We start from the raw sequence: 24,019 nt of genomic DNA, 5'->3' as shown, positions 1-24,019 counted from the left end.
ACCAATGCAACAATACCCATAAATATAGCACATTCAATAAAACATTAAGACATAAATGGAGTTAAGTATAACAAAAGGCCAGAACATATTTGTGTGATATCCATGTCTGACCCATGAAAAGACAAAGGACCCATCATTTTGATTAGCAAATTGCAGAGTTATGACTTCTATCATTAGACAGAGAGCTTTGTGTCACTTTGGCAGCTCATGTCTGGTTTTTAGTCTTGCAGAGCCCTCTAGCGGGATTTCAAAGGCTACTGTCTTTCCTCTTTAAATTAAGTTTTCCCACTTAGAAACAACAATGGCTCTTGAGAATCAAGAAAACAAATAAAAATACTGATCCAGGTTATAGTCAAGCATCAGGCTAGAGGGATACCTCGTTTCTTATATTTTAGTCCTGCATTCAGTAATGGGAGAGCTCAGTTGTCTACAGGGTATGTGAGTGTTTTAAATGACTTATAAGGGTTACAATGGCAAACTCTGAGGGCGACTACAAAATAAATCAAACACACAAGTGAGTGGCAAACTTTCTTAGCTTTACCCTTTACTATTCTTTTTTCTTGTTACTCTGCTGTCCAGGAAGACTGTGAATCATTACCTTCTGCCTGCAGGAAGCATAAAGATGTGTCTGAACAAATTATTTCTAGAATGGCTTCTTCATCGTGCTTCCCATGACATGTCATTTCATGCACCAGGCTGTTTACTTACATTTCTAGGGTAGAGACACACTTACTGTTATGCCAGTTCCAGTGCGTATCCATATCTCTTTTCTGAAAACAGGGGCACATAATGCTAGTCAAACTCCCCCCACCTTTTACTGTAAAACCCTGGTCAGATCAGCTCAAGTGTGTTTCTTAATTCAGCGTCAGGCAGGTTTCGCAACTGATTGGTAAATCAGCCCATTTGTCTTCCAGGTGTGACCAATGGAAATGGATTGCTGTAGGCTCAGGCAGAGACAGTGACTGGCCCAACACTTTGCTGTGGGCCATCCTGAAAGGTGAGCAGGGGGAAAGGGAGGTGTGGCTAGCAGATGGCAGAGTCACTTCAAATCGCAGCCAGAAAAACCATTTTCGCTGTTTTTGAAGTGCCCCCAGCCCTAGACTATCTCATTTTGAAAGCATAAACAAAGAAGAAGAGGAGGAGGAGGAGGAGGAGGAGGAGATTGCAGAGAAAATAGATGTAGAGAAAATAGCCAATTCATACCAGATGAAAAACATACATACTGGAACCCCTCCAGGCCTGCTGATTTATTGTGTTCACAAAAGGGCAGTTCAAGCAGAGAAAAGTCTTGCATAGTTTCTGAAAGATGCTCAAGTCAATCCCCAAAGAACAAAGACTTCAGACCAGATGGTAAACACAAATGTTGAACATACCAATTGTAACAGTTTATAGGGGACCAGACTCTTCCTTAAGGTATTGGAAAACAATACATTGCAATGGCTTCAATACTACCTGAGAAACCAACTTAGTATGTTTGGACACTGGTGGTCTAGTGTGTGATGGAGTGGCTAGTTCTGCGACAACTCCATTCCACATATCCACAGCTTCCAGAAAAATGAACAGATGAATTGGCCATGGGTCAAAGTGTATAACCAACTTGGGCCCTACAATTGGCAGGGGAGGCCCTGTTGGCGGTGCCACCACTAGGTATTACTGGGTTGGTGATAACCTGTGACAGGGTCTACTTGGTGTTGGTTCACCATTTGGTGAACGCCCTCCCTAGTGAGATGCATTGTCACCCTCATTATGAACTTTTAGGAAGAATTTAAAAACATTCCTCTTTACCCAGGCATAAGAGGACTGAAAGATCTGTTCCTGGCAACCTAGAAGTTATTAGTTATGAGAGTAGGTGATTGTTTTTTAGAAGTTTTAACTTTTTTTTTTTTTAGAAGTTTAACTATTTTAGAATGTTGTTTTTAAATTGTCGGACATTTTGATTGCATTCTATTATTGACTCATTTCCCGCTTTGAGCTCCTTTGGGAGGAAGGGAAGGATATAAATTTAAATAAATAACACCGACTGCATCAGACCTGAAACACAATACAATAAAAAAGCAAAATGGGACCCAAGCACTGTTTTCCTTGCCTCCCACTTTATATCTTTCCCTTCCTTCTGGTCTTCCTTCCATCCCAGTCTTTCCATGGGGGAGGGGGATGAGAAGAAACACTTTGCAAAAATTGATGTGGGATGCATAGTGGATTGACCAGCAGTAAATATATGCAGGCATTGTTAATGCTACAGCTGCTGCTGTCAAATCATACGTCTCCTGTGCTTTCACTTTAAAAGAAACAGAAACAAGCCGTGTTTTCACCTAGATTTAGATGAGAGAAGTGTAGATATCATGTGGATGTCTTACCCTAAATTAGCTCCAGACTGGGAGTGAGGAGGTGGGGAAGGTATGAAAATAGAAATTGTATTTTTCTTGGATGGGGGAGGGGGAGATGTAACATTTTTATTCCCTGCAGCTCAGTTTCTCCCCCCTGTCCTGTAAATGACACATATTTCCTATCTCCAGATGTCAATGTCATGATGTGGCTGTTTGATTAGATGATGAAGGGAGAATGAAGCTATAGGCTCAGATTTGTTTATATGCCCTTTGTGGTCTTACTGAAGCTATCCTCCTTCTGTTCATTGCTTTGAAGCTTGAGTATCAACAAGCTTTTTTTGACCCTACACCTCTGACCAAAATTATGTGAAATTGATTTTGTGCTCATGGGAGATGGGGGAAGGCAACAGTCCTGCAATATCATGAAAACAATGACAGAGTCCACCTCAAGCCCTGATTCAATAGACTGAAACACTTTGGGAAAGAAGAATCAGTTCTCAGAAGACGCTATTCAATTATCCCCCCCCAAAAAAAGAAACTTGCCGTTTTAAGAGCAGAGTTAAGGCTATCTTATATTGACTTAAGCACCACAAAGCCGGGAAACTGGAAGCTAAAGCTGATCCTTTAACAGATGCGCCCAATGAACAACAATGATGCTGTGCAATGTCACACAGTGTGCTTGCTTACAGCTAGGGATGGGGAGAAATCCAATTCAGCTCACACTGAAAGTTGAATCTATCAAATTCGCACTTTCTGGAAAAAAAAAACAGGAGAACTGAAATTCAGCCATCCTTTGAAATTCACAGTTATCCAAATTTTGCAAGGCAGTTCTCCAACCAAACTATAAAGATGTATATATTCATGAAAATAACATAAAAATGCATTATGTTAGGAGAAATTGCTTGCGAAAATGTATACATTAGTCAAAACTGCAGACAAAAATGTGTTTATTAGGAGAAATTTGCAGTAAAATGCTGAAGAATTTTCATGAGGGTTTTTTTTAAAAAATCGCAAATCACTGCAGAAATATGGCGAACAGAATTTAAGACTGGAAAAATCAGAACTGGAGCGAACCGTCATTAATTGATCTTTCCATCCCTACTTACAACTTACCCTCCATGAAGTAATTCTCAGAAGATATAGTATTTCACAGGGGTGAGTAATATGCAACTATCCATCCAAGCAGGGCTGTGTTTGCCCTGGTCCTGCTTGCAAGTACCCCTGATCAAACTCTTGGGGCATGCCTAGTATATATATATTAGCTGCAACACTTAACAGACAGTCACAAGGTACTAAGTAAGTGTACTGTACATGTCTGCTGTTGCGTCTATATGGCTAAATGTAGCAATAGTATATGAAAGTAGAGACCTGAAGCCCAGCATTTGACAGATTCATGCAGATCAATATGTGAAGTTAAATATTTTCTCAGGTACCTTTTTGTACTTGCTGTCTGTTAGGCTGACAGTATCTAATTACTGTTTAAACATATTTTTATCTGTTGCCCTTCATACTGTATGCCTATTAAGTCACAACGCCACTGAAGAAGACTCTGTCGAAATGCATTTGGCTGTACTGTGCTTTTGAATTTCATCTTGTATAGGCATTGATTTATTACCATCTGTAGAATTTTATGGCTGTATTCTGTTTTTTGTATTTTATCTTATATGGGCATTGATTCAATATTACATGCAGAAGTTTAGTAGTGATTTCATGTTGGTTTTATAATTTATGTGCATTAATGTTTATTATACTTTATTTTTTGTTTTATATGTACACTTTAACTCCATTTTGAGCATTCATAATACCTAACCCCCCGATTTTCAAAGTTCCTTTGCCAGTCCACTACAATTTTGCCAACCTCATACAATGCCTCCTGTCCTCCCTTCTTTCGTTTAGGTCTCTGCTTGTTGGTCCATGGCCTGCCCTATTTCCTTCGTTCAACAACCATGCTTCCTAGATTCCCCCGTCCCTTCGCTCCTGGGGCCTATTCCCACTTAGATTTTAGTCACAAGCCCCCCTCCTTGCTTAGCACTTGTGCCTCCTTTTTGCCAATGGTTCTCAGCTCTTTCACTACCCTCACAAAGGCTTCATGGACTTTCAGCATTCTAATGGCTGATCCCCTCAATCTGAACAGTTAGAATGTTGTGAACATTCCGTGATATCACAGCAGCTTAGCCACAACTGTAGGAAGACTCAGTTAGAAAGTGGCAGACCAGCATCAATTAGTTTTACCCTTTATCTTATAGGCTGATCTTCCATTCTATTCAAGTTTAAATTAAGTTTGTTTCAATTTCTCAAAAGAAACAAAACTTAGCAATGACAATAATGTATTACTTCTATGTTCCTTGAGGCTTCCACAATTAATTACCTTACTGTCATCTATTTTTCATTCATATTAAGTTGTTGTCACTTTAGAAAGACTTTAATATTAAGAGGGGGCATTTTGAGAGGATTAAAAATCAGTCTTAATCCTACAAAAATATACAATCAGAATTTTGAGCTGTAAAGTTAAAGAATTTGCATCATGTATAATAAGCATTCATCTCACATGCACACATCACCATCATCTTCCCATCACAGGTATTTCCCCTGGGAAAGGATGGGAATGGGATTTTTCAAGGGGTGTAACTGAAACCTAGGTTGGAAATAAATTCCAATGTCAACATGTTTTTGCCACTGTTAATTCTCTTGCAGGCTAGAAAAGGCCAAATAAGCTAAATTGGAAGAGCATGTGGAAATAGAGGTTAACAAGATGGCCTGTGTGGGCGCCGGCATATTCAAAATATGCACATTTATTTTGCTCATTATTCGTAGCTGGTAATTTTCAAGAAATAGCCATCTTTTTAGAAAACAAGACCATGAAGCTTAAGTTCACACATTCAAACATTCACACACCAATCACACCTTGTGAAATTACCACACATCACCCCATCTTATCACCTTGTCCCTGGGCTCTCAAGTTGTGGGGGGTTTGTGGATAAAGTCGCAGGTATTCACATGCTAATTGATGCCAGCAATTGCATACATTTTTGTTACAAAGTGATGATAACTGAGGTTCCCAAGACTTTATTATTAGCATGGAAACTTGCCTTTAAATGGGGTGATTTTAGGAATGGTAATGAAACAGATGGTACAGATTTTTTTTAAAAAAAAAACCTTAATTTACTGAATGCTATATTGTAATAAAACTATATTTAAACATGACAAATGTGGAAAAATATCACTGTAGTAGAACATCCAAGAGATCTGTTAAACTCTAAATCATACAAGTCTCTCCCTGCCTCATGTCTGCAACAGGGATAATATTTAAAGAAGTAGATTTGCATGCGTTTGCAGAGCTTATTTTGCTCCCACAATTTGTTTGACAGAGTTTCAGTGCTCAAAATTCAGAAGTTTTGTTTATTCTTTTCATTGTCATGGTAACTATAACATTCCTTACACTCCAAACATAGCCCTTGCATGCTGCCTAACAGGGCCAGCCTCAGGCATGCCAGGGCCCTTGGGCATCAGCTTTCCCCGGGCCCCGGCATGTGCATGCACGCACGCACACACGCATGCACAGCCGCGCACGCGCCCCACCTGCCTGTCTCCTGTCTTTTGTGGCTATGTGGGCTCTGCGCACAGCACTACCATTAACCAAGATGGCAGCCAAGGTTTCCCTAAGGGCTGAAGCCTCCGCCGACATGTTGGTTAATGGAACTCATACGTGCTACGCGCGCGCATCTCTGCCGTCAACCAAGATGGTGGCAGGGGCATCAGCACCTTAGGGAAACCTCAGCCACCATCTTGGTTAATGGCAGCCACAAAAAAAATCAGCAGAGAAAGGTAGGTGGAGCAAGGGAATGGTGGGCGGCTCTGAAACTCTGTGGATCACGGAAGGCGAGAGGAGGGGGCCCTCAGGGGCCCTCGTAGCCCCAGGAGCCCTCGGCCAGGGCCCCACCTAGCCACCCTTTACAGCTGGCCCTGCTGCCTAAGCACTTATCAGAAAACACTCACACTTTCCATGTTTTCCAAGTAACCAGGATGTCAAGATGTGACCTGTTTTAAGTTTATGTGATCTTGTATATATGGTTTTCACTCCACGGCTGGTACCCTGGATTGGAATGCAAACTTCGGTTTAAAAATGCAAATTCTGACATGCTGCCTGGCAGCAGCCATTACATTAGGCTACAGCAGAGGAAGAGAAGGGAAGCAAGGCCAGTCTATCAGCTCTGCTGAAAGATTGTTCCTCCTCACCTCATGCTATTTTCATCCCAGCTAGTCCTTATAAAACCTTTGTTACTTTAAGAACTGGTGCCTGCTTTTTCTTCTTCTTTCCCTGTCCCTATTTCCTTTTGTGTCATATCTATTATATTGTAAGCCTGAGAGCAAGGCCTGTCTTTTTATTATTATTGTTGTTGTTCTGTAAGTTCTGGGAGCCGTTTTGGCTAAAGAGTGGGATAAAACATTATTACTATTATTATCATTTCATGTATCAGTTGCTTTATACAATTAAAAAAACTCAAAACAACTTGACAAAATAAAATTCAATACACAACAATTGAAAGCCAGAAAAAATTAAAACAATGAATCCATAAAATGCTCATCCAGCAATATATTAACAAGTACCAAGTCCTACCCACCCCACTAAAAGATGAGCACCAATGTAGGAGGCAACATTAACTGAGGGCCAGGGTGAATAGAAAGGTCTTAGCCTGGCACCTAAAAACTGCCAAGGAATGTCTCTCTGGGGACAGCATTTCACAGATGACGGGGGTTACCACTGAAAAGGCCCGTTCTCATGTGGTCACTCTCCACACATTTCTCAGGTGAGGCACACAGAGAAGAGCCTCTAATGAGGACCACAGGGTCTAGGCTGGTTCATATGAGGAGAGGCAGTCCTTGAGATATTGTGGTCCTGAGCTATATAGGGCTTTAAAGGTCAAAACAATGACTTTGAATTGAGCCTGGAAACTAATAGGTAGCCAGTGCAATAGGGGCAGAAACAGTGTAATATGTTCAGACTTTCAGGTCCCAGTCAACAATCTGGCCACTGAACTCTGCACTAAGTGTAGTTTCCAACGGTCTTCAAAGGCAGCCCACTGTATAACATATTGCAGTAATCTAACCTAGCTAGAGGTTATCAGAGGACAGACAACTGAAGCAAGGTTATCCCTATCTAGATATCCAGATAGGGTACCAGCTGAGCCACCAGCTGAAGGTGGGGGAAGTCATTCTGCACCACCAAGGCCACTTGTGCCACCATCAACAGAAATGGATCCAGAAGTACCCCCATGCTATGCACCTGCTCCTTTAGGGGGAGTGCAACCCCTTCCAGAACACCCATCCAATTTAGGGAACCAGCCTTACCTGGATTGGGCTTCAGTATTTCAAACACTTGTCTTCGCCCCCATCTCCTTTGTTATTAGTTTTTAAATGTGCTGTGGTGCAACACTTGTGATGCTTATAAATAGTCACAAGGTGGTACTATAGTGCTATCTTCATAGCTACTACACAGCATTAGTTCACAGAACAACTAACAGGATCCCCCCCTTACGGAAAAAAAGCAGTCCATTGTCAATATGGCAGGTATGCAGTTCTATGGAACCAGGCTATACTCAATTTTACCACAAGCTAGTAAAACAGTGGGAGATCACATACTTTGTATGCTGAAGGTCCCAGGTTCAATCTCAGTTAAAAAGGAGCAGGCAATGGTAAACCACCTCTGAATACTTCTCACCATGAAACCCTGTGAACAGAGTATCCAAAATGCAACATGAGATAGTGCTGGAAGATGGGGGCCCCAGGTCAGAAGGCACTCAACACGCTACTGGGGAAGAACAACAGAAAAGTACGAGTAGCTCTGTGACTAATGACGCAGCTGGGTTAAAGCAGAAAGGAAGCCCAGAGGCTGATGTGCACAGATGTGAAAGGAGAGTCCGGAGTTGTACGACACACACAATAGGAACATGGAATGTAAGAAGCATGAACCATGGAAAGTTAGAAATTGTCAAGCAAGAAATGGAACGTATCAACATTACAATACTTGGCGTGAGTGAATTAACATGGACGGGAATGGGACATTTTCGATCAGGCAACTACAAAAGATTATATGCAGGAAATGAGAAATTGCTTTAATAGTGAGAAGTGATGTAGCAAAAGCAATTAGGAGCTACAATGCAAGGTCTGAGCAAGTGATATCAATGAGATTTAATGGGAAACCTATCAACATAACTATCACCCAAGTCTATGCTACAACGGCAAACACAGAAGAAGAGGAATTGGAGAGATTTTACACAGAAGCACAGGAAGAAATTGATCACACACGAAAACAAGATGTGCTGATAATCATGGGGGATTGGAATGCAAAAGTAGGGAACAGAGAAGAATTAGGAATTGTGGGGAAATGGGGATTAGGAGACAGAAATGAAGCAGGAGAAAGACTTGTTGAATTCTGTGATGCCAATAATTTGTTTCTTGCAAACACATTTTTTGAACAACTGAAAAGATGACTGTACACGTGGACATCACCAAATGGTCAATATAGGAATCAAATTGATTATATAATTGGTAGCAGAAGATGGAGAAGTTCCATACTTTCTGCGAAAACAAGACCAGGAACAGACTGCGGTACAGATCATGAACTGGTCATATCAAAAATCAGAGTAAAGCTAAAGAAGAAGAACAAAACAATCATAATGCCAAAATACAATTTAAATAACATCCCAGAAGAATATAAAGATCAAATAAGAAACAGATTTGAGGCTTTAAACTTAGTTGATAGAGAACCAAAAGAACTATGATTGAAGTCAGAGACGTTATCACAGAAGAATACAAAAAGACAATACCTCTAGTTAAAAAGAGAGAAAGACCTCAGTGGATGACTGAAGAAACTCTTAAAATGGTCAAATAAAGAAGGAAAGCAAAAGCAAAAGGAGATAGAAACACGGTCAGAACCCTAAATGCAATAATACAGCGACTAGTGTGTAGGGACAAAGAGAACTATTACAATAGTTTTTGTATAGAAATAGAAGAGGACAACAAAAAGGGAAGAACAAGAGCCCTATTGCAAAAGATTAGAGAAATGAAAGGGAAATTTAAACCACAAGTAGGGATGTTGAATAATCAACAGGGGAACACACTGACTGACCGAGATGAAATAAAAGGAAGATGGAAGCAATATACTCAAGAGCTATATAAAAGAGAAGCCAGGATGACAGATTCATTCATCGAGGAACCGTATGATGAAGAACCAGAAATTTTAGAATGTGAGCTGAAAGCTGCTCTTAACATACTTGGAAGAAACAAATCACCAGGAACAGATGGCATACCAATAGCATTGCTACAAGTTACTAAGACAGAATCTGTCCAAACTTTGACAAAAATTTGTCAAGAAATATGGAAAACTAAGCAATGACCCACAGGCTGGAAGCGTTCAATATATATCCCAATCCAAAGGGGATCCCAGGGAATGCAGTAATTATTGAACTATTGCCTTAATATCCCATGCAAGTAAAATAATGCTCAAGATTCTACAACAAAGGCTCTTACCATATATGAAGCGAGAAATGCCAGATGTCCAAGCTGGATTTAGAAAGAGAAGAGGTGCCAGAGATCATATCGCAAACATGCATTGGATAATGGAAAGGACCAAGGAATTTCAGAATAAAATCACCCTGTGCTTTATAGATTATTTTGTTTGTTTGTTTGATTGATTGATTGATATCCTGCCCTTTCTCGCAGTAGGAGCCCAGGGTGGCAAACAAAAGCATAAAAACACTTTAAAAATCTAAAAACACTTTAGATTACATCAAAACCTTTGATTGTGTAGATCATGAAAAACTATGGAATGCTTTAAAAGAAATGGGGGTGCCACAGCATCTGATTGTCCTGATGCGCAACCTATACTCTGCACAAGAGGCTACTATAAGGACAGAATATGAAGAAACCAATTGGTTCCCAGTCGGAAAGGGTGTGAGACAGGGGTGTATTTTATCACCCTATTTATTTAATCTATACGCAGAACATATCATATGGAAAGCAGGATTGGACCAAGATGAAGGAGGTGTGAAAATTGGAGGGAGAAATACTAATAATTTAAGATATGCAGACAATACCATACTACTAGCAGAAACCAGTAATGATTTGAAATGAATGCTGATGAAAGTTAAGGAGGAAAGCACAAAAGCAGGACTACAGCTGAACGTCAAAAAGACTAAAGTAATGACAACAGAAGATTTATGTAACTTTACAGTTGACAATGAGGACATTGAACTTGTCAAGGATTATCAATACCTTGGCACAGTCATTAACCAAAATGGAGACAATAGTCAAGAAAGCAGAGGAAGGCTAGGACTGGGGAGGGCAGCTGTGAGAGACCTAGAAAAGGTCCTTAAATGCAAAGATGCATCACTGAACACTAAAGTCAGGATCATTCAGACCATGGTATTTCCGATCTCTATGTATGGATGTGAAAGTTGGACAGTGAAAAAAGCAGATAAGAGAAAAATCAACTCAGTCAAAGGCTTTGCTGTAGACAAGTTCATAGAGGACAAGGGTATCAAAGGCCACTACAGTTGGAGGAAGTATGCTTCTCAAAACCAGTTGCTGGAAACCACGGGTTGGGGAGAGCTCTTGTGCTCAGGTCCTGCTTGCAGGTTTCCCACAAGCATCTGGTTGGCTGCTGTGAGAATAGGATGCTGGACTAGATGAACCACTGGCCTGATCCAGCAGACTCTTCCTTTTATTTATTTATTTTTATCAACATTTTTTCAGAGAGAAAACATACAATAACATCGAGGGAGCATCAAACAGACTCAGAGCCCTCTTACAGGATATATCACATACAGGTAAGGATTGTAAAGAAAAATACATTCCTTGTTTGGATATTCAAAACCCCAAATCCCTCCCTGATATCCTCATATAACAACTAAAAACCATAGAACGAAGTAAAGGGAGCCTTTCAGGTAAATATTCAGGTAAGCAGTGGCAGTGGTAACTGCATTGTAACAAATGGTGTGATTATATGCTGGGCTGTCTTGCGTCTTGAACAATTAGATGAAATGTGCTAAACTAATCACCTTTATATGGCTGAAAACACCTCCGCTTAGGGATTAATTCAAGATTATTACAATACATTCCAGGCCTTCCATATCTGTACATACTGTGTTTCATCATTTACAAAACAGATAAAATCATAGCATTCCCCTATAAAACTGTCAGTTTTTGCTTGATCCCAAAATACCTTTAATTTGTAGGTAATTTTTCCTGTGCTAGCCAGTTGCCAAAATATTTTGTGCCAGTAATCAACAGTGGCTCCAATAAGATCCCTCCAAAACCTGGCCAAGGTCAGATGTGCTGCTGTTAGTAAAGGCCTAATCATTTCTTTACATTTTAGATCTGCATTATTGCCTTCCGTCAGGCTCTTCTAATGTTTCCAATACGTGATACCAGCAAATCAAAGAAGCCCACATGAGCATTTGACCACTTCAGATTACTCCAATATTGTCATGACCCTATGGAGGTTACCAGATTCTGCACTATTTTTTGCATTTATTTCAAGCATTTCCAAGCCACCTCAAAATGTACTCCCCCCCCCCAAGGCGATGTACAATCTTTATAAAAACCATGATAAAATTAACATGGATATCTATAACAGCCTTCCCCAACCTGGTGCCTCCAGAGGTTTCAGACTCCATCTCCCATCAGCCCCAACCACCATGGGCAATGATCAGTGATGACAAGTGTTGTGGTCCAAAACATCTAGAGGACACCAAGATGGGGAAGGCTGATCTAGAACATTAAAACTAATGGCAGTATAAAAACACTTCAGCCATCCCAGCAAACAACTTTTAAAACAGTTTAGCACCAAGAGCAGTAACAGCTTAAAATCCAATCTCCTTGTAGTGAATAGATTTTTTTGGAATCATGGAAGTCAGCCAGATGTATCTGGTTCCTGGCCACACCTCACTTATGACTGTGTTATTCATATGGTGAAAAGAAGGGCTCCTGCACCTTTAATAATGTAATAATTATTTCAGCAGGGGTGACTGCGGCTGCCTACACAACCTACATTCCACATGGCATCCCTCAAAGAAACCTGGGAATGGTAGTTTACCCTCACAGAGCTACAATGCCCATTATCCTTAACAACTACAGTTCCCAGGATTCTTTCGGGCAGTCATGCACTTTAAATGTGCTTTAAATGTATGGTGTGAAGAGAGACTGCAGTTTTGAGTCAAACAGAAGCCCTTTTCAGGTGTTCAGTTTGAATGTGCAAACCCTGCAAGTTGAAAAGCATGAGGTGACCCCTCCCCAACATGACACTGGGTACACTTCCCAGTCAATGCGTGATCAATATTAGTCAGAAAAAGACTACAGAAGAGCCCCGCTTATACGGCGGGTTCCGTTCTGGACCCCCGCCGTAAAGCGGAAAACGCCGTAAAGCGGAACCCCATTGACTTTCATGGGCCGCGTCACGCGAAAATGACGCAAAAACGGCACAAAACATTGCAAAAGGGGGAAAAAAACCTTTAAAATTGAAAATGAAAGGCGCCGCATCAGTGGAACACCTTAAAGCGGAACGCCGTAAAGCGAGGCCCTACTGTACCTTACTTTTGGCATAGGGTTTCCAAAACAAAGATGAGAACCCTGGTCTACCCTGGAGATTTGAAATGGGGGGAGGCGGTGGACTTTGGCTGTGTATTACAGGGTTTAAGCTGTACTTCCAGCTATGTTCAGGTAGTAGGTTTGTAAATGAACTCAAATATTACCAACATCAATAAGCCTCCAGTGACCACCTTCCAAAGGGAGACAAACCTGGGAAAATGTTGCACCTTTTGAACTTCCCATTGATCAAAGAACTGGGATGAGCATCACACATCATTTCACACTCTCTGTGTCATCACAGAGAGTACTTTGAGAAGCTTCTCTTATTCATTCCCACAGCAACCCCTGCAGCTCAAGTGAGGCTGAAAGCACTCGGTGGTCTTTGCTGGTTAACGAGGATATGAACTCCAAGACACTCAAAGCCAAGTACAACACTTTTGACCTCTGTATGATACAGAGGGCAAAATAAAGAAATGCCTGGGCAGAAGTGGCTCGCCAGATAAGGCGGAGCTGTCATGCCAGCTTCCCGGCAGGTGAGTTCCTCCTCCTTACTGGGAGAGGGAGAGGCAAGATTGATTGATTGATGGCAGGCATGTGCGCGCAGCAGCAGAAGACAGAAGAGAGGTAGGTGGCAGGAGCCGCGTGCCTGGGCCAGGCTGGTGTCCAAGGGCCCAGTCATGCCTGGCACCGGCCCTGCCTGAGACGTATATTTTTAGGACTCACCCTATTCTGCAATTTTAGGTTGTTTTTTAATGCCATATTTTAAAACTGTTGTAACCCACCCAGGGACCTCTAAGTGAAGGACAAGTAATAAATATTAAATAACAAAGAACAACAACCTGCTGCTGTGGTCCTGGAGCCCCCCCTTGCCGAGCCCCTCTGTGGGAGGACTCTATAACCCAGATACCCTGCCCCTCCTCTTTCCACTGCTGATGATCTCGTCCTCTGGGAAAGTGTTTCACAACCTTTCATATCCTATGGACTGAAGGACAGCCTGGCAACCTGGTAAGGTTGTCACAGCTGTTCTACAAATGGAATTTATTTTCTTATGGTAATCAGCCTATCACATGAAGAAGAAAAAGCCTAACTAGTAAAATCTCACTAGAAAGCAATCATTTCTCTCCCCTTCACCCCCACTTGTTACAAAACAATAACCTCAGGATCTCCCCATTCTGTAAAATCAGGAGGTTGATCTATTTTGCTTTTGGATTCAAAGGAGAAATAAAGAAACACACCCAACGTCCAGGGGTGTTATGGGAAACTGCCCTACTTAAACCTTACCATCATCTCTTTCGAAATCTTAGCAATAACTCGTCTCTCTTTTTGTAAGTGTGTTCATAACCTTTTCTGCTCTGATTGTAATGCAGTGTCAACAGCTTCATCAATTATCCATGGCTAAAAAGTGGACTCTAACATTCAGAGAGTGTTATTAATTGGCCTCGGCAGTGCGTAATGAGTTTAAACGCTCCTACCTGGGTGCCCCCGGGGATGGTGGCTAGTCGCGGACAACAATTTGCAGCATACCATTAACACATATGCCAGGAACAGCCACTGAGATAGAAGCATTGATCTGGCACAGGACCTCATCCTGCAGGAAGGAAAAAGGAAGGCACTGAGTGAAAGGGATAATATATAATTTGGGAGTAATGTAAAACAAAAACAGAAAGCTGCAATAACCAAAAAAATTGGAATGGATTATTAAATACATAAGGGGATTGAATCACATTCACACCTAAACAGAGATCAATTCTTTAGCAGCCATGTCTCATAATAAGAAGGGATGCGGTAGAGCACATCATACTTCTTCCATACGCACACCTGGACAGTTCTCCTTGTGTGATTCTATTTGGAGGTTAAGAATATGAACTGAGCATGATTCATTGCACGATCTTTGCAAACCACTCCCACACCCACAAATAAAATACATGGGATTTCTTTTAAGTAACATTGTGGAAGAGTCCATTTAAATCATCGGTCTTCAATCGGTTGGCCAAGACACCTTAAATCAGACGTGCTGCAACCATCGTTGGGGGAGGGAGATGGTGCCCAGTGGTGTGGGTGTAGGTGTCACATGGCCAGGTGCTGTTGGGACTCCAGCTCCCATCAGCTCCAGCCAGCATGGCCAATGGTCAAGAATGATGATAGCTGTACCTCACCAACACCTGGAGGATGACTAGTTCTCCAACCCTGATGTAGAGAGAAGTTTTTTAAAAAGCAGCTACATTTGAGGGTTAGGACCTAGGTCTAGAACAGCTGAACAACGCTGATTTCAAATTACAGAAATGATGCCACAGGACAGAAAGAGAGATTAAAAAGGGACTCAGACAGACAGACTAAAAAGGAACTGAGTAGAACTGAAATTGTGCAGCATGAGAGCATCCAAGATGCCACTGCTCTGGACCCTGGCCAAAGAATGCTGCTCTGCCATCTGGACCTTCTGGCTCAACTGGACTATGCATCCAAGCTACAATGTGTCCACAATATGAATCAGATGTTCCAGGGCACGAACAAGAACGATAACCTGTGATGTGTTTTGGTGGTGAGGTGGGAGGCCACTACATTGTGCCTAGTACAAGAGGTTAAACTTATTCTGACCCCTGTTCCCCTCAAAGAGCTACAATTCCCAGAGCACTTTAGCAATCAATCCTTCATCGCAAGGAACTCTGAGAATTGTAGCTCTGACAGTGGAATAGGGGCCTCATCACCCAACAGTTCCCAGGATTCTTTGGGAGAAGCCATGACAGTTGAAAGTGGTATGATATGGCTTTAAAGGTATACTTCAGATGAGGCCCAAGAGAGAAATCAGTGCCTGCTCTAGCTAGACTCCCCCACCACACACAATCACAGCAGGCCATGTGCCACCAACTGCCCTGTAGAAAGGAACAAGAAAAAGTGGAAAGCAAGTGGAGAAGATGACAGCAGAGCCTGCTCCAGCTAAACCCAATGTTCCCTACCTAGCACCCTCTAAAAATTATTGGGCTGCAACTCCCATGATCCCCGACTACTATGGGCCACCATTGTAGTCCAACACATCTTGAAGGACCAGGTTGGGGGAGGCTGAGCTAGACTGTCTCCTCCACCACCTACAGCCCTCAGGGCCCACTGACACTAGCAGCCTTGTGGGGAAGAATCCTAACAATTTATTACAGTGTTTTTATTTTACTTATAAGCTGGTTTGGAAGGATGTATTGTCATGCCTCCACCGGATGAGTCCTCAGAGGAGGATGAGGGGCAGGGGATTGGCACAGCAGAGAGGGAATAAGCAGACCCACCCCAGAAGCAGCTCCAGACCCCCCACCACTGGAAGATGTTCAGGATACGATGGGAGGGGGGGCTCAGTCAGACTCAGGGAGTGAACAGGAGGCCCCTACACCCCCTGCAGAGCAAAGACACCTGCGAGTAGCAGGGCAATGCAGACATTCTGACCATTTAAGGCTACAAGCTCCTGGGAGTCAGAGGGCTGATTGCAAGCACCTTAACCAGGGAGAGGAGCTTAAAAGGCAGTGAGACGCCCTTTGCCCTTTGCTGGAAGCAACGTCAAGACACCAGCATCACACCCTCACCAGCTGTACCTTGAAACCCGAATTACATTTGTTAAAATATCAGACCTTCCTTTGTTCATTGACTTTGCCTTTTGGAAGATGACCTGGTACGTGCACTGAGACCCCTTGACCCTCTCCCTTGCTTAACTGCTTTACAACCAAGCCCCTGCATAGGCAGCTGCCGGCTATATATCACCACAGTGCAGCTGGCAGAGACTGACAGGTTAAATATAAATATTTATCCAAAAGGATAAATATAAATACTTAAAGTATGAAAATAAGTTCTTTTCATTTTTAAGTTGAGCCAACATTTTTCCCTCCCAAAGTTTCTCAAAAATCTTAATTCACTTTCACTTAATTCACTTTTTCTGTTATCATCATCAACAACAACAACAACAGCAACAATAGTAATAATAAGAATAATGTGGGGTGTTTTGAAAGGTGGCATGCAGGGCATGCAGATGGGAAGGATGCTAGGAGGAAAGTCTCATCACCTGTAACAAGCAGATGTGGCAAGGTTTTAAGACAAAGAATGTAAAAAAGTGGGATGGAGAAAGGAACTCTCAGTCACCTCATAAAACCATAAGTAAAACCGATCCCTGTCCCCACTTCCAACAATCTTAAATATTCACTCCCCTAGTTTCTTTTTTCACTCTCTCACCCCCCAAAAATAGAACTGGGTTACAAGGATCAACACAGTTCTGGATGTTTTTGAATTTTTTTTTTTATTTTTTACTTGATTCCTTATGGTTCGCTGATATATCTTAAATTTATAAAGCAAAACTACACATTCCAAATCTCTTAACAGAAAAGGCATAACTACCCTGATCTTGCTGACCACTGCCCCATGTGGCAAGCTGCATAATTGCAGCTTCTTGGGGAAGACAGACTCTGCCCCGGCTGGCCATTGGGTCCTCTTGGGCAAGAGGAGTACAAGAGGATTTCCTTTTTCAGTGGAATTTTACTTGAGCAACAAGGTGTACCTGAGCTCTAGTGTCTTGCATTTCTGGTGTTCCTCTTCAAGCCCTGACTCCTAGTTTGTTCTTTAATCTTGATTTCTGGATTACCCTTTGATCCTGATTCTTCTATGGTCCTGACTCCTGGTTGCCCTCAGATCCCAATAGTCCTACAGTCCTTGTTTCCTATTTTCTCTTGACCATGACCCAGCCCTGATACTGACTGTTCACCCTGATTGAGAATATAAGGACTCCTTTGTGGATCAAACCAACATTCACCTAGTAAAGGAGGTGTGAGATACCTTTGGCCCACCAGATGTTCCTGAACTACAGTTCCCATCATCCCTAGCCATTAGCCATGCTTGCTGAGATTGATGGGAGTTGTAGTTCAGCAACATCTGGAGGGCCAATGGTTCCCCACACCTGTAGTAAAAGTATCCCTTCCAAGAAACCCAGCAAGCAGCAGATGCTAGATAGACAACTAACCAATTTAAAAGAGGTGAACTAATGGACCACAGTCTGGCTTCTTCCCACTCCTGGTCTACTGAGCTACTTCTATTGAGGAGGGCAGAAGTTCTGACATGCCCTAAACCATTTCAAAACTCTCTTTGAAATGCCACTGCTTGTATAGATTATTTCAGAACATGAAATTCTGTGAACCCCCGAAAGCCCGAGTTTTGGCTTTGCTCGTCTTTCCGTATGGAGTCAGTTACATAATTTCAGACAGTGCTAACAAGAAATCAACACCACTATAATGAGTTTTAATGCCAGGACTCAGTTGTGGAACATGCAATGTCACAATGAAAATGAAAATGCCTTTAGGAATCTACCAAGTGATTTGCCCTCACTGCAGCAAGTTCCTCCACAGGGCTGGCTCTAGGTTTGAAGAAGCTCTAGGCAAAGGCCACATTCACACCAATGTTCACATTATTCCACGTTGAACAGTCATGCCTTTCCCCAAAGGATCCTGGGAAGTGTAGTTTATGAAAGGTGCTGAGAGTTGTTAGGAGACTCCTGTTTCCCTGACAGAGCTGTAATTGTCAGAGCAGTTTAACAGTCAGTTCCTCTTCCCAGAGAACTCTGAAAATGCAGTTGTATGAGGGGAATGAGGAGGGCAGCTGTGATAGAACTAGAAAATGTCCTCAAATGCAAAGATGTATCACTGAACTGAACACTAAAGTCAGGATCATTCAGACCATGGTATTCCCAATCTCTATGTATGGATGTGAAAGTTGGACAGTGAAAAAAGCAGATTAAGAGAAAAATCAACTCATTTGAAATGTGGTGTTGCAGGAGAGCTTTGCGCATACCATGGACTGCGAAAAAGACAAATAATTGGGTGTTAGAACAAATTAAACCAGAACTATCACTAGAAGCTAAAATGATGAAACAGAGGTTATCATACTTTGGACGCATAATGAGAAGACATAATTCACTAGAAAAGACAATAATGCTGGGAAAAACAGAAGGGAGTAGAAAAAGAGGAAGGCCAAACAAGCGATGGATTAATTCCATAAAGGAAGCCACAGACCTGAACTTACAAGATCTGAACAGGGTGGTTCACAACAGATGCTCTTGGAGGTTGCTGATTAATGGGGTCGCCATAAGTCGTGGTCGACTTGAAGGCACATAACAACAACAACATGAGGGGAATAGGGGTCTCCTAACAATTCTCAGCACCCTTCACAAACTACAGTTCCCAGGATTCTTTGGGGAAAGCCATCACTGTTTAAAGTGGAATAAATATATGGTGTGAATGTGGCCAAAGTGTCCTCTGGTGGTCCTCTTCTCCTCCATCAGGGCCCTGGTGAGCTTACCTGGCTGTGGTAGCAGCACTGGGCAGCCGGATCTAGCCAACCTTTCAGTTTCCCACAGCACCCCAGAGCGATACTAGGTTATGCACATTGTCAGGAATAAAAGCAATGGCTAGATCCAGATGCATGGTGCACCTCACAGTTACAGCAGGTACATCATCGTCATCGTCATCATCACAGTAGTAATGTGGTCCCATCAGTAGGGGGTTCTACTACGGCAATGGTAGCTGCTCAAGGATGCCAGATACCAATCCTGGCCCTACTCCTACAAATCTGGGTTTGGAGGAGAAAATTCTAGATTTACACATGCAGATTCCAGGCAGGTTTGAGCACTGACACTTGTCCTTTTAAAATGAGACACTGGCTCTAACCCATTAACTTGAAGAGAAGTCTCAAGGGAACAAGAAGCAACCCTAAAAAAGCAAGATTGGGTCATTAGAAGGAGACAATCAGAGCTCAACAATGCTCAAAATAACAATGCTCAAAAATGTTGAGTTCCTAATTATGTTTATCTCCCTCCCTGAATCAGTTACCTGTGGATCATCATTAATATTACCTGTTAGACATTCCAGAAATCTTCATGATTTGTTAAAAAGATGAAACATTCTCCTTACCTTAGTAGTTTTTCCAGGTTTTGACTGCAGTTAAACAGGTTTATCAGTGTACATATTCTGCAGCAAGTCTAAATTCCCATTTGAAAATATACACATGCATTTCTGCATCTCCTCTAAGTTTTCCTCCACATCCAGGGCCTAGGAAAGAAACCAGATTAGGCAACAATTACTGAGGGTTCGGACAGGTGATGGGAGAGACTTATTTATTAAAGCCATTGTTTCACAGTGCCAGCCATTTCCATTGCAAAACAAGTCCATGGTAACTGCAACATTCTATGAAGGAAGTCTACAGGCCTTATTTTAACATAGACAGTGTATATGGCACTGAAGTTTTTATTTATTTATTACATATTCAGTTTTACCTCCAGTTATACACTCAAAGATCTTGGTGAGTGTAAGTGACACAGAAATATCTACAAAGTTAATCACAGGATGCATCTATGCAAATTCCCCAACTCAAAAACAGGGAATTCTGGACTAAAATACAGTGACGTAAAGCTAGCACAAAAAGATGTAATCAAGAAGGGCACAGATATACAATAAATCTCTACAACCAGGTCTGATGATCTTGATGCCACTCTGCTCTAATAACCTAAGAAAAGTATGCTAAATCAGCCCAATGGCCCATCTAGTCCAGCATCTTGTTCTCACAGTGGCCAACCGGATGCCACTGGGAAGCCCAAAAGCAAGAGCACAACAGCACTCTCCCCCCTCTGACTCCTAGCAACTAGTACTTAGAAACTTGGCCTGTGTACACACCATACATTTAAAGCACATCGAAAGCACATCACACACACACACACACACCCAAAAAAACAGATTCCTGCATAGGGGCTTTCTTGGCTCATTGCTTTGAGGGACAAATGTCAATAAAGGCTACTGGGATTTCTATTCCAAACTATTTCTTGAACTGAGTGGCTCTTTGAAACCGACATGCTTTTTTGGGAACAGGTTCAAGAATACAACATCATGAAATGTGTGTGGTACAGCTTGGCAGCACTGCCCGAGCAATGATCTTGCATGGTCAGGTGTGCACTAGCAGTTGAGTTTCTTTCAGATAAATCAGGAGCTACTCTAAGTTAACCAGCCCATTTACAACCAATTTTCTCAACATTCTTATTGATTATTAGAAAAGCGCCAATCAGGATGATGGGCTGTATTTGGTTTTCAAAGCCCAGCAGTTCTCCTGGTGATGCAAGAACATGAGATAAGTTCCCTTGGGAGAGTGTAGGAAGGAGAATGAGTGCCAGAAAGCAGGAAATATGGCATCTCCCAATGTTGCTACACTATTTAGCCATTTGACAATGCAGCAGCTCCTATAATCATTTTGACCTAATGCAGGGGTAGGCAATGTGATGCCCTCCAGATGTTGTTGGACTTCAAATCCAGCTGATGATGGGCTGCTCCTGACCTAATGAATCATGCCTGGGAGACCGAGCAGGTCAGAAGGATGGACAGTGGTAGCTTGGGCTGGGCAGGAGTTTCAATGGAGTATAAATGGGAATCCTCTTTTTTCTCTCCTCTCTGCCCCCAATATCTTGGCTCAAACACTTTAGGGTGATCCATATGAAACACAGGGTGAGGTCCCTCAGAAGTACACACTCCACTTCCCTGTCCTTTCTTCTGCTACATGCTGCTGTTCCATTCTGTTGACCCTGAGCTGAGGCAAACCATAATTTGCTCTTTTGTACAAACCAGAAAACTGTTTTGCACTGGTGCTGCAAATCAGGATCAAACCCTGTTTTGCAATCCTGATTTGCAGGGCAAGCAAAACCAAAGTTTGCTGGTCCACATCAAAATGCAGCCGATGGTTTGCCTCAAACCAGGAGCAGAAGGAGAGGACTGCCAGGAGGGGAGATGCTTGCTCATGTTATGCAGGGTTGGGGAACCTGTGGTCATCTAGGTGTTGTGGGACTCTAACTCTCTTCACCCCTCAGCATTCACCATGCTGGCTGGGGGTGATGGGAGCTGTAGCTCAACAGCAAGTGGCCATTCCTGACACAGTGCCCACCCATGGTTTGGTGTTAATTCTGAACCTCCCCATTCATGTTGACTGGTGACGGTGAGAACTGAGAGAGGCCCTATATAGACAGGAAACAATTTGTCTCAACACTAGTTGCACAGAGATCATTGTCTCCCCCTTCTCCTACTGCGGTCCTGGACTTCTCAGGTAATGGTGAGGTATTTTAAAATACCAGTAACAAAAGCTTTTTAAAAACACTTTTTTTCTTTTTGCAAAATAATCTTGAAGGTTTCCAAAAGCCATTGACCTTTGCTGTGAATCTTGCCAATCGTTACTGAATTTTTTTTTGCCCCCTTCCTCAGTGGAACCTGAAACAGCACCCCTGTTCTATCACTGCATTGAGAATTGTTCTGTAGTGGAGGACAGGACACGTGATGTTTATTTCATTTCATTTCATTAAGACGTAAAAGACAGCAGGGCTCCTGCACCTTTGATAAGTGAGGTAGAGGTGGGAATTTCAGCAGGTATCACTTGCTACATCTGCTGAATTTCGTCTCTGACACACCTACTGAAAAAGTGCAGGAGCCCAGCTCTGTTCTGCATCTGGTCACCCTGACTGTATTACATGAAGGAGACCTAAGCAAGCTTCACCTTGAGAATAAGGCAAAAAATGGATGGGGGGGGGGGAATCTTAGTCTTAATGATGCGTCTTCTTTTTGCCCGGGGGGCGGGGTATCCCTTATAACAATCTGTGATGCTGCCCTTTTGCATCAGACAGAGTTCCTCTAGGAAGCCCAGTAATGACTTACACACAGCATACACAAGATCACACCTGACCTTTAGAGGCAAGAGCTCTACTGGGGCACTGTGGTTTGAAAATGCAGCAATTCCCTAGAGCAGCCATCCCCAATATAGCGCTTTTGCTGGCTGGGGCTAAAGACAGTTGTAGTCCAAAACATCTGGAGGGTACCAGATTGGGGAAGGCTGCCCCAGAGTCCCCATGCTGTGGGAAGGAAAAACAGTAACCCTCACCTGTCATTTTTGCAGTTTCGTTTAGTTTACATGAGCCCAGCCCAGAAATGTGCTAACTTGATTTAATGGCAACAGAGGAAGTGAATGTGCTGGATCCATGGCTGGATCCATGGAGGTCTTGCTCCAGTGCTTGACTCTGAGAAGGTTTTGTGACAAGAGGGCTATACTCTCCCCTTGCTGCCTTTAAGAAACCTCTGCTCTGTATGGTTGACCCTTACCGCAGAGCTTTTAGAATAAGATTTAAGCCTCATCACAGCATAGCGTGCTTAGTACGTACGAAACTGCAGAACACAATTGTTTTATTGTTTTGCACTGACACACCACACTTGAGAGCCATGGGCATTCAGGTGACAAAGAGATTCACAAAAAACTTGCTCCAGGAAGATAAGATGAGTTCCAACAGAGCTCATGAGGCTTTAGGTGCCAGTCCTCCAACAAAGTGGCTTGTGCTCAGAGCTGAAGAACTGCAGTTTAAGCTTTGATTACAATCACTTTCTAACTCACATTATTCTTTTCCGCGAAACACTGTATGTTCCCCCATCAGTATTTACATGTTACAAAATGCATTTTATAGCCCCCCATAATATCTGCTAACAATTTACTCCCATCACATTTTATAGTATCCTTTATAATGAGCAATTAAAGATGATGACTATGCCAATTAAGGAATTTATGAATGTGGATTTAATTCTGAATTGCTCCCCGGTTTGTCTGCATCTTTAAAAAGAAGTGGCCCACCTCTCTCTTCCCCCCCTCCCTTTTAAGAACTGCTTAAGTATCTTATTTCTGTCAATGAAATAAACAAGCCTACTACATTTTTAACTGCTGCAGAATGAGGGTTGTTAAAATGGAGCGGAGAAAATATAGATTACTGCTTAACTTTTATGTAAATGAATCACAAATTCTAAAGAGCAAAGAGAAAACAGAGAGAATTAGAAACAAAATACCTCAAACTGCTGCTGATCAGGTAGATTTTAAAACCATCAAGGAAAGTAAGTGATGAAGTAATAAGGTAAATCCACTTACCAAATCCTGAACGTAACCTGCTGTCCAACGGAGTTTTCCCTTTTAATGGTCTAAACAAATGTGAACTGTAATAGATATTTAGCTATAAATCCCTAAAGGCCTAATTATCCCTGTTTTTGTCTTACTTTTCTTTTTTAACGGACCAGCTTTTTTAATTG

At 42.2% G+C, this 24,019-nt stretch overlaps 1 protein-coding gene across 1 annotated transcript in view; it reads right to left on the bottom strand.

Moving 5' to 3' along the window:
• The window catches only part of TAFA4 (TAFA chemokine like family member 4), a 194,294-nt gene that overhangs the window by 114,499 nt on the left and 55,776 nt on the right, over positions 1-24,019 (bottom strand). The window contains exons 2-3 of the mRNA XM_061622055.1: positions 19,841-19,978; positions 14,387-14,502 (exon numbers count right to left, since the gene is read on the bottom strand). Coding sequence (XP_061478039.1) covers positions 14,387-14,501 — 115 coding nt within the window. The 5' untranslated portion in view covers position 14,502; positions 19,841-19,978. The remainder of the gene's footprint in view (positions 1-14,386; positions 14,503-19,840; positions 19,979-24,019) is intronic.

This window comes from Rhineura floridana, chromosome 3 (assembly GCF_030035675.1).
Source record: "Rhineura floridana isolate rRhiFlo1 chromosome 3, rRhiFlo1.hap2, whole genome shotgun sequence".
NCBI lineage: Eukaryota > Metazoa > Chordata > Lepidosauria > Squamata > Rhineuridae > Rhineura > Rhineura floridana.
This window is presented reverse-complemented; position numbering and strand designations above follow the sequence as displayed.